At 46.5% G+C, this 19,726-nt stretch overlaps 2 protein-coding genes across 2 annotated transcripts in view; both read left to right on the forward strand.

Moving 5' to 3' along the window:
- Window positions 1-4,737: 4,737 nt before the first annotated feature.
- On the forward strand, window positions 4,738-14,096 carry tfa (transferrin-a). Its single transcript, XM_061241306.1, has 17 exons — window positions 4,738-4,879; window positions 5,138-5,301; window positions 5,578-5,680; window positions 6,271-6,462; window positions 7,021-7,159; window positions 7,654-7,712; window positions 8,385-8,548; window positions 8,718-8,868; window positions 9,337-9,515; window positions 9,849-9,945; window positions 10,441-10,461; window positions 11,079-11,240; window positions 11,519-11,669; window positions 11,858-11,925; window positions 12,633-12,820; window positions 13,371-13,560; window positions 13,854-14,096. The coding sequence occupies exons 1-17, from the start codon at window positions 4,840-4,842 to the stop codon at window positions 13,898-13,900; spliced, it is 2,115 nt and encodes a 704-aa protein (XP_061097290.1). The 5' UTR covers window positions 4,738-4,839; the 3' UTR covers window positions 13,901-14,096.
- Window positions 14,097-17,456: 3,360 nt separating this feature from the next.
- Window positions 17,457-19,726, forward strand: part of eif4g1a (eukaryotic translation initiation factor 4 gamma, 1a) — a 30,238-nt gene continuing 27,968 nt past the window's right edge. Inside the window, exon 1 of the mRNA XM_061241060.1 lies at window positions 17,457-17,914. The gene's annotated coding sequence lies outside the window, so the exon portion shown is untranslated. The remainder of the gene's footprint in view (window positions 17,915-19,726) is intronic.

Genomic DNA, 19,726 nt, shown 5'->3' on the forward strand with positions numbered 1-19,726 from the left:
AAAAAAAAAAAAGATTTTTTTTCAAGATTTAACTTAATTACTGAATTACTGAACTAATTGTGTAAGTGGGCGGCACGGATGGTGCAGTTGGGGGGGGCACGGATGGTGCAGTGGGGGGGGGCACGGATGGTGCAGTGGGGGGGGGGCACGGATGGTGCAGTGGGTAGCACTGCCGCCTCACAGCAAGGAGGTCCTGGGTTCGAATCCCCGTCGGCCGGGGCCTCTCTGTGCGGAGTTTGCATGTTCTCCCCGTGTCTGCGTGGGTTTCCTCCGGGTACTCCGCTTTCCTCCCACAGTCCAAAGACATGCAGGTTAGGCGGATTGGCGAGTCTAAATTGCCCATAGGTATGAGTGTGTGAGTGAATGGTGTGTGTGCCCTGCGATGGACTGGCGACCTGTCCAGGGTGTATTCCTGCCTTTCGCCCAATGTATGCTGGGATAGGCTCCAGCCCCCCTGTGACCCTGTTCAGGATAAGCGGGTTCAGATAATGGATGGATGGAATTGCGTAAGTTGAACTAATTTAGTTGCATAACCATCCTTCCCGACAGGAGCGCCCTTACACATTCCCGCATCACCATGCATCACTGTTTTCACAGTGTACTGTGGCTCGAATTCAGTACCTGCGTCAGTCAACTGATTCTGCACATGCCATTTTTTCAACAATGGTGTTTTACGCTTGCTGATAGTTTAGCTTCGATCAAACGTCTTCTGACTGTAACAGCACTTACAGGTAACTGTAGATCATCTTTGATCTTTCTGGAGCTAATGAATGGCTGAATCTTTGCCATTCTGACTATTCTTCGATCACAGTAGTTGCTCATTTTCGGGTCTTTGTTGCCATTTTAAAGCATTTGAGATCATTGAGAGCATCCTATCATTTGCTGTACTTCTTTAAACGTTTTCCCCTCTCCAATCAACTTTTTAATCAAATGATTCTGAAGGAAATACATTTTATAACAATGTGTGAATCATTTGCTTTCTTCCTTCATAAAGGACAATGATTAATGATTAATGTTTTTTCACAGAATTAATTATTTCTCTAATTAAACTCCACACTTTCCCCTTTCAATGAATGAGCCAATTACTCAGAACAAGCAGCGTGAATTTTTCTATTACACAGCCACGCATGTATATACACACAAACACATGCACACACACGCACACATACAAACACATAGGCACACACATGCACAGGCACACACACACACAGGTACACACACGCACACAGGCAGACACAAGCACATGCACACATGCACACACATACACTCACACAGGCCCACACAAACAGGCACACGCACGCCCACATGCACATACATACGCACACACACACACACAGGCACACAGGCACACGCAGGCATGCACACACGCCCAAATGCACACACACACTCACACACACAGGCACATGCACACATGCACATACATACACTCACACAGGCACACGCACGCATGCACACACACACACATACGCACACACACACACACACACAGGCACATGCCAACAGGCACACACATACGCACACACACACACACAGGCACACAGGCACACGCCCACATGCACACACATACGCACACACACACACACAGGCACACAGGCACACGCCCACATGCACACACATACGCACGCATGCACACACGCTGGCACGGTCTGTGTGCGAGGAGGTGAGTGGGGGCAGACTCTCCGGGTCCACTGAACTTCGCTCTGCAAACAGTGGGAGGGGGGCCAGGGGAAGGGCATGACGAGGCACTTTTCCCTGTCCCGGGGGCCAGGCACAGAGACACGCAGGGAGCGGGATGGTGAGATTACGGGGAGTCCCTGCCAGTGCCATGAGTTTACGCTGACGTTAACTCAGGAGGCAGAGCGGCTGTCTGGCGTTTGGAGAGTTCCCTGGCCGTGGCCCTCTGGGTAAAAAGTGTCCTCGAACAAGACACTAATTGCTCCTGATGAGCTGGTCGAACGTCTTGTATGGCTGCCTGTTGTTGTTTGTGTGTGCGTGGATGCGTGCGTGCGTGCGTGCGTGCGTGTGTGTGAATGGCTGAATGAGAGGCATCAATTGTGAAGTGCTTTGTGTAGCCGTCGTTGTTAAAAAAAGCGTGACTGCATATACGTGAAGTCCATTTTTCCATCCGCATTGAGACACGGCAACAGCTTGTCTTCAACAGCCACTGCCCACTGCACAGAAAGCTGCCTCCTCTTGGCTGCTATCTGATTGGCCAAGTGTGTCTCTGCAAGTGTGCGTACTTGTGTTTGTCAAAGGGATGGTCCTCTCTCCCTGTTTTTCATGAAGTACCATGTGGAAAATAACAGACTACCTTTATTCGGGAATGTATCAGGGCGCACCTGTCGGGAAGGATTTGGCCCAGCCAGTAATTTCCCGAAAGAAATGTGACCCCCCCCCCCCCCCACCACCACTGCTGGTTGGGAAAAACCCACATTGCTCCACTTGCTGTCAGCAGATTTTATTGTAGAAGCCTGGATTACCCAAGGGAGAGTATGCAAGCACATGTTTCTTACTAGACATGCTCCTCTTCCATATGCTGTACGGACCCAGTGCCGTTACCAGAATGCCATCCTGTAGTGTACCCCCATTTGGGTATAATCCTGTAGTGTACCCCCATTTGGGTATAATCCTGTAGTGTACCCCCATTTGGGTATAATCCTGTAGTGTACCCCCATTTGGGTATAATCCTGTAGTGTACCCCCATTTGGGTATAATCCTGTAGTGTACCCCCATTTGGGTATAAAGGGTGGACAGACTGGGGGGGGGGGGGGGGGGGGGGTTGCATTTTTCAGTTACTAAATTTGCGGCAGGATAATGTGCATTTTGCACAACTTCACCTCTGCCTGAGGTGCAGACAGCTGATTTGCAGGAGACTTCTGCCTGCTCACGGGTCTACCCGTATCCAGGCCCTCAATCATGACAGGAGACGGGGGGTCACGCACGCGTAGTGGAGCTCAGAGATGTAATAATAATAATTGCCAAAAGCCAAGTTTGGCCGGCTCACGTGGGGCAGCAATAATTGGCTCGCTGCTCCAGAGGGAGGGTCTTGGCAGGGTTAGTAGATCGGCGCACAATAAGCAACTCGGGCGCCTCGGAATCACAGCAACGGGCACGAGATGAGACGGCTTGAAGAAGGCGTGTCGCTCTCATTCGGGCCGCCGAGGGACCGGGTACGGGCGGTACATCTAATACGACTACCTCCAATTGAATCAGACGAGGTACAACTGGCTACCAAATTGGGAGAAAAAGGGAAAAATCTGAAAAAAAAAAAGAAAAAAGAAAAAAGATGTAATAATAATAATAATAATAATAATATGAATAAATTGTAATTTCATGTAATTATTTCTATGACTAATGTGTTTTTGTCAAGTTTGTATTTATGGTCACAATGTTTTTAATGGAAGTTTTGTTTGTGTACAGAGCTCCCTGAAAAATGTATGGATACTGTGTATTTTTACATAGTATCCATTGATACAGTATATACACAGCTGTATTAATGGATATTATGTAAAAATGCTAAATCTGCGTGGTTGCTCTGGATAATAGCACTTGCTAAATGTAATGTAAAGGAAACCAAAGGAGCTGCCCAAAAACCCAGTGCATGGCCAGCATAGGCGACCTTCCAGGACCAAATTTGTTGAAAACATTAATTTTACCGGAAGAGAGTTAGCAGGGAAATTAGGGTGGGGAGCAGATAAAAATATGTTGTTGTTCTTTTTTGCTTTTTTTAGGGGTATGCAGGGAGTGTTTTCAAACCACATTTGATTATCAGATGTTAGCGGTCATCGGTTTGGTTTTCACAGCAAAGTCATCCAGTATCCAGACCAGGGTCAGCTGTTTCCGAGACCTGCACAGAAAGATCAAATCGAAATGGTGGACAATTCTGCCCCGAACCCACCCACGCTCATACACCGTAGTCACTGGTCATTTTCCAACTACCATGGCCTGGCAAAACATCATCATGCGGCCATTGGCTTAGTGGTATCAATATGTGACTTCTCGTACAGATTAGACATTCCCAAATTTCTCAACACCCTCTGTTTGCTTTGTTTGATAACAAAAATATATATACTAAAAAAGGAAGAATGGCTAAAGAGAAATCTGCACACACACACAAAAAAAAATTCTTATCTGCCACAGAGCCCTTTGTTACACAGAGCCCTTTTTACATACAGTACAAGAACAAATTTTTAACTGGATTTGGGCAGGAGCAAGAGATAGACTGAACCAGGGCAGCAATTCTCCTGCTCACACTTCAAAGCTGACCTTGGGTCACTCAAAGGTCAAAGGTCATTCTTACAGGTACCATACCTGAATGACTATATTGAACAGCGTTCCTCAACTGTATCTTCCCCGGAGCCAAAGTCGTTTTTAAAACTGGTGTATGTATGTACAGTGTGTGAATAAGTGAATAAGATACACTGTTGTACAGTTTTGTATTTTTGTAACAAGGTATGTTGATTAAGTATCGCCTACATATACAGGGGATGCTCAATGACACTACATTGCCGCTCATAGCCTATTCCGTACTTCAGCACGCCATTAACAGACGCGGCTATTTGCGCGGAAATTCCGACGTGAAGCAATGTTCAATTCACCAAACAGACCCGAAACAATTCGCTCTGTTCCGCGAGCAGCTCGCGAGCCCCCGCACACCCGTTGTCTTGTTTACCGCAGTATTAAGTGTCCAGTTACGTGCGCCAGGTATTGGGAAAGCTTGAACAAACAGCGTTTCTTTTTTTTTGCGCAAGCCCAGCCCACCCGGCGGGAATAAAAAGCCCCCGCTGGCCTGGCTTTGGTCTACTCTTTCCCCACTCGGCAACAACGGCAGAAGCAGATATGAAGGCTCTCCTCTCTTTACTCATCATTGGATGCCTCGGTAAAGTATTGAACCCGCGATTCCCTTATAAACCATCGCAGCTTATAATGTAGCCTACTGCAGTAATTCACATTTTTCGAATTTCTCGTTGAAATGATGAGGGACAATAGTCAGTAAACGATGATGTATTTGTTTGACTACTGTCTCTGTACGTGCTAGTGCTGCAATTAATAGCGTCATGCACGGGGGTAATGGGGGGAATGTATGCGAATGACGACCAGTAGAATAACCATGTCAGGTACCCGCTGTCACCCGCAGCCTCGGCGTTTGCAGTTCCTACGGAACCCGTCAAAGTGAAATGGTGCGCACAGTCTAAACCAGAGAACGAGAAATGTCTCAAACTAGCGAGCGAACCAGACCTGAAGGACAAACTGGGATGCGTATTGAAGGACGGGTCAGATGGTTGCATAAAGGCCATTACGGTGAGTGGTCATTGCTGTCAGTCTCTATCGCCTAAATGACCGAACGAATTACTTAATCAATTAATTAATGTAAACGCCGATGAAAGAGTAATGTATTTTTTTTTTTTAAGTTATGATTTTTCATTTTTGTAGATATGAAATGTCAATGTCAATTCAATCTGCAACAGGCAACTGCCTTGTTTCTCCCTTATCGCTTTTTCTCTACCATCTCTCTGTCTGTCCCCCTATTCTCCACCTCCACCTCCACCTCTCTCTCTCTTTCTCTCTCTCTCTCAGGCAGGGGAGGCAGATGCTGTTACCCTCGATGGAGGCGATATCTACAAGGCTGGACTCAAGAACTACAACCTGCACCCCATCATTGCCGAGGACTACGGCAAAGGTAGGTGTTGGTGGGGGGTGGTACAGGTTTTTCAACCATATAGGAGGGGGCAGGTTTAATGGAGATTGTTCCTTTGAAATGAATAGTAGCACATTTCTCTGGTGTCATGTCTCTTCACGACTTAAAGCCATTTAGCCAACGTATGTCTTCAGTTCTCTCTCCGCATAATTTACAGCTGAATCTTGTCCCACCCCCCCCTATTCCCATAGAGAGCCGTTCAAACGCAAAGAGGTTTCGTATCGCTTGTAGGACAACCTGACAATAAGATATCCAGACTGATCAGTCACAGACAGGAAGTCATGGCATGCTGTGTCCCAAACATTATGCTGCCCTGAAATGGGGGGTAATTTCTACATGGTGACAAATCTCAAATTGTGGAGTACAGGGGCAAATAGATAAAGGATTTGTCCCAAACATTATGGGGAGCCCATAACAGGGAGTTGATTGAACACTGAACATTTTACTGTGTAATAGAAAAGAAAATACAAAAAGTAGAGAGCAAGAAAGACACAGAAAAAGACGGTGGTATGAAGGGAAAGGGAGAGGGGGCAGGATTAGAAAACTGACTACGTCACCCCTCTTCCCTCCAGACTCTGATACCTGCTACTACGCTGTTGCCGTGGCGAAGGCAGGCACCAAATTTGGGTTCGGTGACCTGAAGGGGAAGAAGTCTTGCCACACGGGCCTGGGGAAGTCAGCCGGCTGGAACATCCCCATCGGCACTCTGCTCACTCGGAAGCTTATCTCCTGGGGCGGCATCGACGACGAGGAGCTGCTGAGAGGTGAGTGACCGCAATGCACCGTGGGCAATTAGAAAAAAAAATTTTGTAAAATTTTTTTGGTCTAAATGGTAAATGGTTGGCATTTATATAGCGCCTTCATCCAAAGCGCTGTACAATTGATGCTTCTCATTCACCCATTCATACACACACTCACACACCGCCGGCGATTGGCTGCCATGCAAGGTGCCAACCAGCTCGTCAGGAGCATTTGGGGGTTAGGCGTCTTGCTCAGGGACACTTCGACACAGCCCTGGCGGTGGATCGAACCGGCAACCCTCCGACTGCCAAACGACTGCTCTTACTGCCTGAGCCATGTCGCCCCCAATTGTCTAGGCATGTTACAGTGTGTTATAAAATGTGTTTCAGTGTGTTATAAAATGTGTTTCAGTGCGTTATAAAACGCGTTTCAGTGCGTTATAAAACGCGTTTCAGTGCGTCGTTAAACACGTTTCAGTGCGTCGTTAAACACGTTTCAGTGCGTCGTTAAACACGTTTCAGTGCGTCGTTAAACACGTTTCATTTCAGTGCGCTGACATGCATCCTCTATCCTCCCTGTAGCCGTGTCAGAGTTCTTCTCTGCGAGCTGTGCCCCTGGAGCCAACCAGTACCCCAAGTACAAGAGCCTGTGTGAGCTGTGCAAGGTGGACTGCTCCCGGACGCACAAGGAGACCTACTACGACTACGCCGGTGCCTTCCAGTGAGTTACACAGCGCCCCCCTACAGGGCGACCCCCTGCTGTCACCTCTGATCCCTCTCTGATCGTGGCTCCCGGTCCTCGGAGGCCACAGGGTCCGTGGCTTTTTTGGGTCTTACTCGGCACTTTAATCGATCAGTTAAAGCAGTTGGATTAGAGACTCCCCTGGTTTCCGGGGTCTGGATCGGGTTGCTGACGTTAAGGCGAAAAAGCAGAAAAACCAGCTCACCCTGCAGCCTGCCAGCACCAGGAGTGAAGATCATCAGTCTACCCCTATTGCGCAGCGTGTGCAATAAAAATGATTCTCTTTAAATAATCACAGTTTTTTTGATGACAAATATCCGTCGGGCGACGCAGAAAATTCCATTTCCGACCATCACAAAACTGATTTGAGATTTCTTTCGTTGAAAAGTAGCTGAAATTTCATGAGAAAGTGGGGAAACGGTTTAAAACGTAATAACCAGTGAGAAATGCCTCATCCTCTTCTCTCTCGACAGGTGCCTGCAGGACGGTGGTGACGATTACGTGGCCTTCGTCAAGCACACGACGGTCCCAGGTAATCAAATCCAAATCCAAATCCAAATTCAAATCGGGCCTTTATTGGCCTGACGATGCACAGCAGGCTTTTTGAAAATTAGTCCGCTGGCTTAGAGTCGAGGTTCAGGGCTCCAGATGAAGGATCAGCTGTTAAAAGAACCAAAAAGAGTAAATATGTGATGAACAAGCCTGCCGAAAGCTAAATTGCCCGTTTTAATTCTGATGGGCCAGCAGTCATAGCACCCATGGTCGCCCAGTTGGCGCTTGCTTGCTGTGTAATATGAAATCTGTAATAGTATATCGACAAGGGGGAAACTATTACCGCGCAAGTTGTAAGAAGTGGCCGAAACTCCGTGGTGTTTTAACTACTCTTAGCGGAATGTAATTAAAATCAATGGATGTATTTACAGTGGAAATATTTTTTTCCCCTTACACAATGTCACGTCAACTAGCTGCCGTCAAGCAGTGGCATTCCATAGCAACATTGTATGTCCGAAAATCCATCTTTTTGGATCGTATCACTAAACCTGCCTTATGTACACCGAATGACAGTACACGCATGTGGTGTGCAGTGTGCGATTTTGGACGCAGAGAGCCAGCACGGCCAGCATAATCATAACTGACTCTGCCTCCTGTTTCCTGCTCCCTGTTTCCTGTTTCCTGTTTCCTGTTTCCTGTTTCCTGTCTGTAGCTGCAGAGAAGTCGAAATACGAGCTGCTGTGTCCGGACGGAACCAGGAAGAGCGTTGATGAATTCGCCAAATGCCACCTGTCCAAAGTACCTGCCCATGCTGTGGTCAGCCGCAAGGAACCAGACCTGGCGAAACGCATCTGGCTAATGCTCGAGACGGCCATGGTACACTGCCCACCTGCACACCTGTAATACCTGCACTGTTCATTTGTCATCCTGCTCACCTGTAATACCTGTTCTGTTCACTGTTCACACCTGGGTGTCTCCCCAATATGTCTGCCCTACTCACCTGTGCTGAGATTCTGGTTCTGACCCGCTTGTGTTTGTTTGGCAGAAACACAGCCTTTTCTCCTCCGAGGGTTACAGCTCCAAGAACCTGCTCTTCAAAGACTCCACCGTCAAACTAGTGCAGGTCCCCAATTCTGCTGACAGCTTCCTGTACCTGGGTGCAGAGTACATGAGCATCATCCGCTCCCTGCAGAAAGGTAAGACACACACACACACAGGCACCCACACGCATTCACACACACACACACACACACACACGCATTCACACACACACACACACACACACACACACATTCCCACACAAATATGTGTTTTGTGGGAGGGGTATGAGGTGGTGCACAGTGGGGGGGGACAAGACCAAAAACGAGACCACACTCACGCGCACACACACACACACACACATGCACACACGCTCACGCACACACGCACACACACACACGCACATGCACACACGCTCACGCACACACGCACACACACACACGCACATGCACACACGCACACACACACACATGCACACACGCTCACGCACACGCACACGCTCACGCACACACACACACACACACACACGCTCACACGCTCACACACACATGCACACACGCTCACGCACACACTCTCACATACGCACACACACACACACACACAGCTCATTTGCCTGCTCTCCACAGAGGGCACGGAGACCAAGCGGGAGGGGAAGGGGCTGAGGTGGTGCGCCGTCGGGGCGGACGAGCTCAAGAAGTGCGACGACTGGAGCATCAACTCCGTGGACGACGCGGGAAACGCCAAGATCGAGTGCGAGAGGGAGATCAACACGCACACGGTGGACGAGTGCATCAAGAAGATCATGGTGCGTAACACGGAGCAGGGCCCTGGGGCTTACTGCTGCGATCAAACACTACCTTCCCTTTCCCATTCTAACTCAGCCTCTCTCTCTCTCACTGCTTCTCTTCTCTCACTGTTGTCCTCTCCCACTGTCTTCCTTCTTTTCTTTCTGTCTCTCTCTCTACTTCATTCTGTCTCTCTCTGCCCTTTTGTGTCTCTCTTTCTCTCTCTCTCTCTCTCTCTCACTGTTGTCCTCTCCCTTACTGTCTTCCTTCCTTCTTTTCTTTCTGTCTCTCTGTCTACTTCATTCTGTGTCTCTCTGTCCTTTTGTGTCTCTCTCTCTCTTTCTCTCTCTCAGCGTAAAGAGGCAGATGCCATGGCGTTGGACGGAGGGCAGGTGTACTCTGCTGGAAAGTGTGGCCTGGTTCCGGCCATGGTGGAGCAGTACGACGCAGGTACTGATCACTCTCAGAACTACCTTCAGAACCGCAGTCAGAACCGCAGTCAGAACCACAGTCAAAACTACAACCAGAACTACAGTCAGGACTACATTTAGAACTGCAGTCAGCATCACCGTAAAAACTACAACCAGAACTACAGTCAGGACTACATTTAGAACTGCAGTCAGCATCACCGTAAAAACTACAACCAGAACTACAGTCAGGACTACATTTAGAACTGCAGTCAGGATCACCGTAACAACTACAACCAGAACTGCAGTCAGAACTACAGTGTGAACCACAGTCTGCCCACCCACCCCTCCTCTTACTCTGGTTTATCCATCCCAGTCATCTCTACATCTGCCAATTCCACCATTTGGAACCACATCGTCATGTAATGTTGTATATTATTGGTGATGGCATTGTATCGTACATCCTGTCATTTAAAATATTTCTTGGAGGGTGGGGGAAGCTAAGTGATGTTCTTTCTCTCTCTCTTTCTCTCCACAGACAAGTGTACGAACCCTGGAGGTTAGTGTGCATTTTTGTGAGCTTTCTTGCATCTACGTTTCTGTGCACTTCTATAATCCGAACACAAGCCTCTAACATCTTACCTCAAAATTTATGAAGAGGCTACGTTCAAAGCTTATGCCCGTCAACTATGGAACAAGCTTCCTCTCGATCTGAGGGCTTCTGAATCTGTGGATATTTAAGAAACTTAAAGCCTCTTCGAATGTGCTTTTTTTTTTTCTTTTTTGACATCACCTCTTTCTGTCCAGCACATTGAAAGGCACAGTGTGCTCAAAATAAGATAAGATAGATAAGATAAGATACACTTTTATTGAACCCCGTGGGGTAATTTGTCCTCTGCATTTGACCCATCCTAGTTACCTAGGAGCAGTGGGCAGCCACAGTGCAGCGCCCGGGGAGCAATGTGGGGTTAAGGGCCTTGCTCAAGGGCCCAACGGCTGTGCGGATCATTTATTGTGGCTCGACCGGGATTCAAACCACTGACGTTGTGGCTCCCAGTCATGTACCTTAACCACTACGCTACAAGCCGCCCCCTAATGCGCTCAATAAATAAAACGTATTATTATTAACATTATAATCGTCACTATCGCTAATAAATCGTGCCCCTCCCCCTGCAGAGGCCTCCTCCTACTACGCTGTTGCCGTGGTGAAGAAGGGCTCCGGGTTCTCCTGGGCGGAGCTGAAGGGGAAGAAGTCGTGCCACACCGGCGTCGGCCGAACGGCCGGCTGGAACGTGCCCATGGGGCTCATCCATAAGGACACCAAGGAGTGCAACTTCAGTGAGTCATGGTGGGGGGATTCAGTGAGTCATGGTGGTGGGATTCAGTGAGTCATGGTGGGGGGATTCAGTGAGTCATGTGGGGGGGATTCAGTGAGTCATGGTGGGGGGATTCAGTGAGTCATGGTGGGGGGATTCAGTGAGTCATGGTGGGGGGATTCAGTGAGTCATGTGGGGGGGATTCAGTGAGTCATGTGGGGGGGGATTCAGTGAGTCATGGGGGGGAGGGGGGGGGGGATGAGACCGGCAGCTAAACAACAACAAAACATTCTCACACAGCCAAGTTCTTCAGCGAGAGCTGCGCCCCTGGAGCTGACGTGGACTCCAGTCTCTGCAAGCTGTGCGTAGGCAGCAGGAAAGCGGTGGGAGACGTCAAGTGCAGAACGAGCAGCGCCGAGGAGCTGTACTCTGGCTACGCCGGAGCCTTCCGGTACTCTCCGGCTCCCTGCTCACCTCTCTCCCTATCGCTCTCTCTTTCTCTCTCTGTAATGTTACAATGTGTGTGTGATGTCCTTCACTGTGTGTGTGCGTGTGATGTCCTTCACTGTATGTGTGTGTGTGATGTCCTTCACTGTATGTGTGTGTGTGTGTGTAAAACCTCCCTCACTCTCTCCACAGGTGCCTGGTGGAGGGTGGCGGAGATGTGGCGTTTGTGAAGCACACCATTGTGGGAGAGAACACTGAAGGTGAGTCAGTATGCTGCATATCTTCAGCACACTGTAGCATCATTTATCTAAACGTATGTAGAAACTGTACGGACATCATACTCATATTTCCATTCAGACATTTAAAAGACATAGAAAGCGTACATGTTTTTTAAACATAAAATCAGCTGGAGTCTTGAATAACGTAACCAATCCCCAAAGCATTGTTCTAAATTGGTCACCATCACAGTATTATAATTGTGTATGCCTGCATGTCTTTGTGTGTGTGCATATGTCTGCTTGCATATGTGTACTACAGTGTGTGCGTGTGTGTATGTATGTATGTGTGTGTGTGTGTGTGTGTGTGTGTGTGTGTATGTTTCCGTGCATGGTGTGTGTGCGCGTGTGTATGTATGTGTGTACGAGTGCGTGTTTGCGTGTGGTATGTACGTATGTGTGTATGTTTCCTTGCGTGATGTGTGTGTGTATATGTATATGTATGTGTGTATGTTTCCGTGCATGGTGTGTGTGTGTGCGTTTGGTATGTATGTATGTGTGTATGTTTCCGTGCGTGGTGTGTGTGAATATGTATGTGTGTATGTTTCCATGTATAGTGTGTGTGCGCGTGTGTATGAGTGTGTATGTACATGTGGTATGTATGTATGTGTGTATGTTTCCGTGCGTGGTGTGTGTGTGTTTCCGTGCATAGTGTGTGTGTGTGTGCCTCATCCTAATCTCTTCCTCTCCAGGAAAAGGTCCCTCCTGGGCGTTGAGCCTGCATTCTGATGACTATGAGCTACTGTGCCCCACTGGCCCCAGAACCAGAGCCCCAGTTAAAGACTACCTGACCTGTAACCTGGCCAAGGTGCCGGCCCACGCCGTGGTGACCCGGCCCGAAATTGTGGGCCAGGTGCAGAGCGTCCTGGAGGAACAGCAGGTGGGGGACCCAAAAAACACACTCCTAAAACTCAGACCAGACGTCTGTTCAAGTCGGCGAACGTTTGTGGCGACAAACAGATACTGCTCAACTCGAGAGCTCAAAAACGTTAAACTTGAAACTAAATATTTTACATTTTGCCTGAAGCAATCACACCATTTATCCATAAACTTAAGTATCATGGGCATATCACTGTCCCACAATTAAGGGACAAGTAGGGCTCAAGAAGCTTGCATATATACCATATTCTGTTTAGAATCTGTATCTTTCCTATGTGATATCATTGGGGAAAGGCCAATGTAATAAACAAGCACTACTGGACCTACGTATTTAACAGCAGCCTATCCGGGTAGCTAAGACGTTTGTCCAGGTATTAAAGTTTTGTGACGTAACATGGATGTCACACGCACACACGCACACTCACACACACACTCACACACACACACACACACACTCACGCACACACACACACACACACACACACACACACACACACACAGCTCAGCTGCCAGTGCCCGTCCTGACCTGTCCTGCCCTCCTTCTCTCACAGATCTTGTACGGAATCAGTGGCTCCAGCGACCTGTTCAGGATGTTCCAGTCAGGCGGGAAAAACCTCATCTTTAAGGACTCCACCAAGTGTCTCCAGAGGGTTCCGGCAGGCCAGAGCTTCAAGGACTTCCTGGGCGCGAAGTATTTTGATGCTGTGACCGCACTCAAGGAGTGCGCCAGCAGTGTGTCAGGTGGGTTTTGTCCCGTTTCTCTGCGTCGAGCAAGGCGATAACTGACACAACAACCGACTGCCCACTTACACCCCGTCTGATAACTGACACCACACCAGACTGTCCCGTCGACTGATAACTGACACCACACCAGACTGTCCCGTCGACTGATAACGGACACCTAACTTGATAGCCCTGCTCGTTTGATAACTGACACCACACTGGACCACCCAGTAAACTGATAACTGACAACTAACCCGGTGGCCCTGTTTGTTGACTGACGCCGTGTTTCCCCCTCTCTCTCAACCCCTCAGAATTGGAGCAGGCCTGCAGTTTCCACTCCTGCCAGCGGAAGGTGTAGAGGAGCGTCACTCTCACCCTGCAAAGACCCCACTCTCTTTGTTACACCAGCACTCGGTCAATCACCTGCACGCTGGCGGACGATTGGTGATTCTTTGCTTTCTTCAGATAACCAGTTTGTAACAAAAAAAAAAATGTACAAAAGAAACACACAAAAAACTCTTAAATAAACTGCTTTTCCACCTTTCCACCAGAAACAGAGCGCGTGTGGTGTCTACATGTGTGCGTGTTTCAGGAATGAGGCCTGCATGTGTTCATTGGCGCTCTTGGGTTGGTGAGGGGTGTTCTCCCTCTCAGATCCTATTGGCCACCACAACCACGATTACAATTAGTAATTGTTTAAACCGCAGCATTACGAGAACATATTAAAATGCTGCCACCAACGCGTAGCGGCAAAAAAGTTCCACTTATAGGATTATTTTACAGCTAAGTGTCGCCGAATGCTTCTCTCCGAATATCCATGATTGTATTTATTTAACACGCAGAAACGTAGAAGCCCCACTCTTATATACCTTGATGCTCCTCATAGAACTGGGTCTGGTGATGTAGTGCTCCTGCGGAATTTCCTAGTCTTCCATAGCTAGCAATGGGGATTACGGGGATACCGGGTGGCGGTAATTCAAGTTTATTTGACGCATTTTCCTTTCAAAATACAACGTTCTTATTGTACTTTTCCCGTCATCGTTTGCTGCCATTGATATTGCACATCACAAACTGGAGAGCCTGCATTAAAGGTACAATAGGTAATGTAGGAATTACAACAACAAAAAACCTCAAACCACAACACTGTTTATGCTTCCCACAGTCGCGTAATATATAGCGTTATTATACAGTTCAGTGTTCTCGTGCAATGTTTCGGAAAGCCGACCGTGACAAACGCAAGAGTGCCTGTAGTGTTCGCCGAACAGGTGACTTTATGAAATCTTGACATTGGAGTGCTACACAACACTATTTTTATTTATTGTCTTTTTGAAGTTTTCACTTTAGCTAACCAACTATGTTATTACATTACATTAATGTCATTCGGCAGAGCGACGTGCAACAAAGCAAACTATATTGTGAGCAAGCAAGTTATTTGGCTACGTAACTAGCTGGCTATATAAATAAGATATGATAGTCTACCACGAACGATGCAACTGTAACTTACAGTTTGAGAGAAATAATGGTTTAGCTAAAACAAAAACCTTAGCTTTTGTGTTACATTTTTGTGTTTAACACAAAAATCTTACCTATTGTTCCTTTAACGTCTGCTTGTGTTTCCAAGGTGGACTCTGGCGCCCTTTGGTGACTGTTTCTGGTAGTATAGGGCAGTGGTTGCGAAACTCGGTCTTGGGCTCCCCTGTGTATTTGGTTTTCGTTCCAACTAAACTTTTTTGCAGAATTTGAACAATCAGTTAATTTGGCTTAATTAGGTGATTCATATTTAGAGGGGTTATGTAGGTCACATTATGTCAGATATAGCTATGCATGCCATGAAGAAAAAAAAATTCCCAAGTTCATATTCTGCTTATATTGCCATATTGCAAACAACTGCATAAAACAAGTACATTATTAAATGGTCAAATTAAAGAGTTGAATCAATATGCTCCTAATTGGTGAAAGTGAGGACCCCTGGCTACTAAAACTAACCATAAGGAAGAAAATGATGAAGAGCCAAACCTGAATGGTGTTAATTATTAATTAAATAAAACAATAACCTAAATAGGGGCATATTGATTAACCTCATTCATTTGTTAATTTATTTTTATTCATGTTTATGTACTGTTTGCAATATAGCACAATATGAACTTGGGAATGTTATACATCTTGGCATGCATTTCTGACATAATGTGGCTTACACAATCCCTCGAAATATGAAGCATCTAATTAAGCCAAATTAACTGCTTGCATATACGAAAAACGAAAAACTTCATTAGCCCTAACATTTACACCCACTGACATTTCCTGCTAAGTGCACAAATGACACCCTAAGACTTCTTGTGTACCTGTTTAAAATGTTTTACTGATCCAATCTTTCAGAGACCCAGTTAAATTTTTGTTATTTGGCAGACGCTTCTAATCCAAAGCGATTTACGAAGTTCATCGGTTCTTCCACAAGTTAAAAGCATCAAATCCATGAATAGCAAAACAGACATGAAGGGGCTGTTCTAAACAAAAACACAATAGTCATCGTAAGTGCAATTTTTGTATTTTTGTATTCAGGGTTCGGGAAGAGGGATATCGGAAGTGGGGGGAATCAGGATTGAGGACTAAGGTATAGTTTTTATAGTAAGGTCTGTTTTTAGTCTGCATCGAAATATGGGGAGGGATTCTGCTGTCCTGACAGTGGTAGGTAAGTCATTCCACCACTGAGGAACCAGAACGATAAACAGGCGTGAACGTGGAGCTCGACCACCTGGTGCTCCTAATGAGGGAACCACAAGGCAACCAGAGCTGGCAGACTGGAGTGGTCTTTCTGGGGTGTCGGAGCAATTAAAGATTGGATTGATTGGAAGTTAGCAACCTGGAATGCCAACACTAGTGCCTTGACGCGGATGCGTGTAGCAATTGGCAGCCAGTGGAGGCCAATGAGGAATGAACGTTGGCTGTGAGCCTGGGCATTGGCTGTTAGTGTTTTCAGCCAATTAGCTCCGCTGACATTAAATTACATTACATTAATGGCATTTGACAGATGCTCTTATCCAGAGCGACATACGGTTGATTAGACTAAGCAGGAGACAATCCTCCCCTGGAGCAATGCAGGATCTTTTTGTGGCTACAGTCATGTGCCTTAACCACTATGCGACAGGCTGCCCATGGCTAGCTAACCAGGGTATCAGGTGGAAACAAAAACCTGCATACACACCAGTCCTCCAGGACCAGAATTTCCCACCCCTGGTCTCGGCCCAGGATTGAGTTTGGGAACCACTGGTGTCGGAAAGGGTTTTCGTTTCCTTACAGCTCTATAAACTATGCTGGTTCCCTCTTAAATGGTGGTAAATTGTGGGCATTTATATAGCGCCTCTATCCAAAGCGCTGTACAATTGATGCTTCTCATTCACCCATTCATACACACACCAACGGCAATTGGCTGCCATGCAAGGCGCTGACCAGCTCGTCAGGAGCATTTGGGGGTCAGGTGACACTTCGGCACAGCCCGGCAGGGGATCGAACCGGCAACTCTCCAACTGCCAGACAACTGCTCTTACTGCCTGAGCTATGTCACCCTCTTGTATGTGAGAACAGTAAAATGTTTAGGATACACTTGCAGCCTGCAGTAGAAGCTGGTGCTTTTAGACCCATATGTGTGCCCCCAATTTTAATTTGAACCATCTACACCATTGAAACGTAATCGCACTGACAGCAAATCTGCATTGCGTTAAAATAGGTTTAACCACAAAATTACGGTCGAACATTTCAGAACTTTTACGGTTTTCAACAACGTAGCTTAAACACGCGTGATCTTTCTAATTTCATCCACGGTATTTGACATAACATAATACCACATATTATCTCTGGGTGGCAGCAGGGCGGCGACAACGCGTCTGGCAAAGGAAAAAAAAGCAAAAGATGGAGATAATGACGTAATTAACCCGGAAGTGGCCATGCGGCTCCAGTAAAGAGCTTGTCCGTTCTTTGCGGTCTAACGATGGAAAGGCAGCAAGTGCCATGGCTCCCAAGTAGACCCTTCTGAATTGTAAAGGGTGCCGAGTGTTCGCTGTCAATCCGGATCCATCCACGCTTTAAACATGCAGTCCAGGTCCTGAGGTTCAATCCGGGGACACGTGCTCTGTCAACAATCCTTTCCCAAAGCCGTATCGGTCAAGTTTTTTTTATTTTGCACATTGCAAGGGATTTAAGGATTCAGCTAAACCTGACAGTTTTCACCCCGACCAGTCAATTTATATGGGGGTCAGGACGTCCCCCTTTCCCTTCGGAAATCTGAGGACATGCTTTTTTTTCCAAAGTGAAGTGAACTAAAGAAACTGGCGAAAAGGAGATGGCTAGCTAGCTCGCTAACTATATACAAAAAAACGTAAGCCCTATTCTCTACCTTCTTCATAGCTTCAATTTAATTCTGGTAAGCAACATCAAGTTAACTTTATTGCTAGCTAATTACCTAGTTCAATATTAGCACTAGCTACCTATTTCAGTTACGGTTAGTCGGATCGTTTTTAAGTAATCAAATTGAACAACTATTGATACCCATTTATTTAAACTGTGTGGTTGCCCGTTTGACCGCAGAGAACGTTGGCAAGCTAACGTTAGCTAATCACCCAGGCATTTTTTTTTTAACAAGCTAGCTAACTCGTTACTGAGGTGAATGAATCAATGCTAACTGTAGCGTTAGCCATCGTTTTTTTTTGTTTGGTTACTTTGATGAATGTTCATATTTGCTAACTACAATTATAATTGTGTTAAAGGTAACTACAGCTAGAAATTACCGGCTCACTGGTCAACTGTCTGTCGTGCCGAGAAAGCCTGCCAGTTCAGGTAGCCTAGCGAAGTTGGCTAACTTTTCCTAATTAACTAGCTAGTAGCTACAAGGCCCTTGACTTTCAATATTTAGTGACTTGACCTATACACCAGGATAGTTTATTTAGGACTTGATTTGTCCTTCCTACAATTTGGAAGTAGTCTGACTAGAAAGTTAAAATCGAGCAAGTATTCAAAAGTAAGTTAGTTCTGTTGTAACGTTATAGCTAGCTAGCTAGAGTTTCTAAATAGCTACCTAGCTACTTACAGATTTAAAAGACACTAACGTTACGTTACTATCACAGCCTCGGATTTAAGCAAAACGGACTGACTACCTAGGCCCATTGTGGTAACATTTGTGCCCTGAACTTTTAACTTGCATGTTTACAGTGACTGTTCGCTAGCTAGCTACATTTAGAAAACACGAATTCCAGCAAGTCACTGCCACTGACGACGATTGACTGTAATCTTATAGAAATACGTTAGACGAAGTAAATAAAATTATCACATTCGTCTGAAAACGGATGCTGACGCTTTAGCTAGCTAATTGTATTGACTGATATTGCATCAACATCCATTGGCGTCTGGCCGTATGTCTTTTTTTAATCATGATGTGTAGCTAGTTTCGCTCAAGGTGCGTTATATTTTGCGTTATGCGAGTATGCCTATTTAGCAGTCGCATTCGACATTCCCAGCTAATGTTTTCGGTTTCACTGAATTGCTGTCACTGTCTAAATATTGCTGTCATCGTGGGAATGTATGCATGAAACCTTGGTGGCCTGTATTTAAGAATTAGGAAAGTAATTGGGATAATTCGATTTATATCTAGATAAAACAAACCGTTAACTGTTACGTGTTTGCAACGAGACTATCCCATCTCATTTTCAGAGCTGAATATTCCACATTCAAAATGAGTTAATAGATTTCAGAGATGAGAAATGTTGGTGGGCTTTGATTTAATTTCACATGAAATCGTTAACATTAAACATTGTGTGAAATGTGTTTTTACGCATGTGTGTAAGTTGCTGGTTAATGTTACGACAGTCTTTACAAAGAAGCCGGTTGTCCTGTGTAGCCGGTTACGCAGGAACCACGTGTCCTGCGTGTGCCCACTGCTGGCAGACGCAAGCGGGCAATGCCCAAAGCAACGCCTCGTCTCGCTTTAACCAACCTTGCGGTTGTCGCTAGCATCGGACGAGCCTCGCAGAGAGACCGTTTCAAGGGCTCATAAGTCTGCAAGCTGTTTACTCCTGACCGGGCTCAGTAGCACCTATAAATATCCAGCGGTCTAATCCACTGTAGCCTTCCAGCATCGGGGTGCGGGGTGTTATGGAGCCACTCTGGCACTTTTGGGGTAGCCTGTTAGCCGTAG

This window comes from Conger conger, chromosome 5 (assembly GCF_963514075.1).
Source record: "Conger conger chromosome 5, fConCon1.1, whole genome shotgun sequence".
NCBI classification, from domain to species: domain Eukaryota; kingdom Metazoa; phylum Chordata; class Actinopteri; order Anguilliformes; family Congridae; genus Conger; species Conger conger.

Bases quoted from the DNA above. Each gene is read 5' to 3' on its own strand.
- tfa (XM_061241306.1), top strand. From the start codon at position 4,840: ATGAAGGCTCTCCTCTCTTTACTCATCATTGGATGCCTCG. The intron at 9,516-9,848 runs GTGCGTAACACG...TCTCTCTCTCAG, and splicing joins AGTGCATCAAGAAGATCATG to CGTAAAGAGGCAGATGCCAT. The intron at 11,670-11,857 runs GTACTCTCCGGC...CTCTCTCCACAG, and splicing joins GGCTACGCCGGAGCCTTCCG to GTGCCTGGTGGAGGGTGGCG.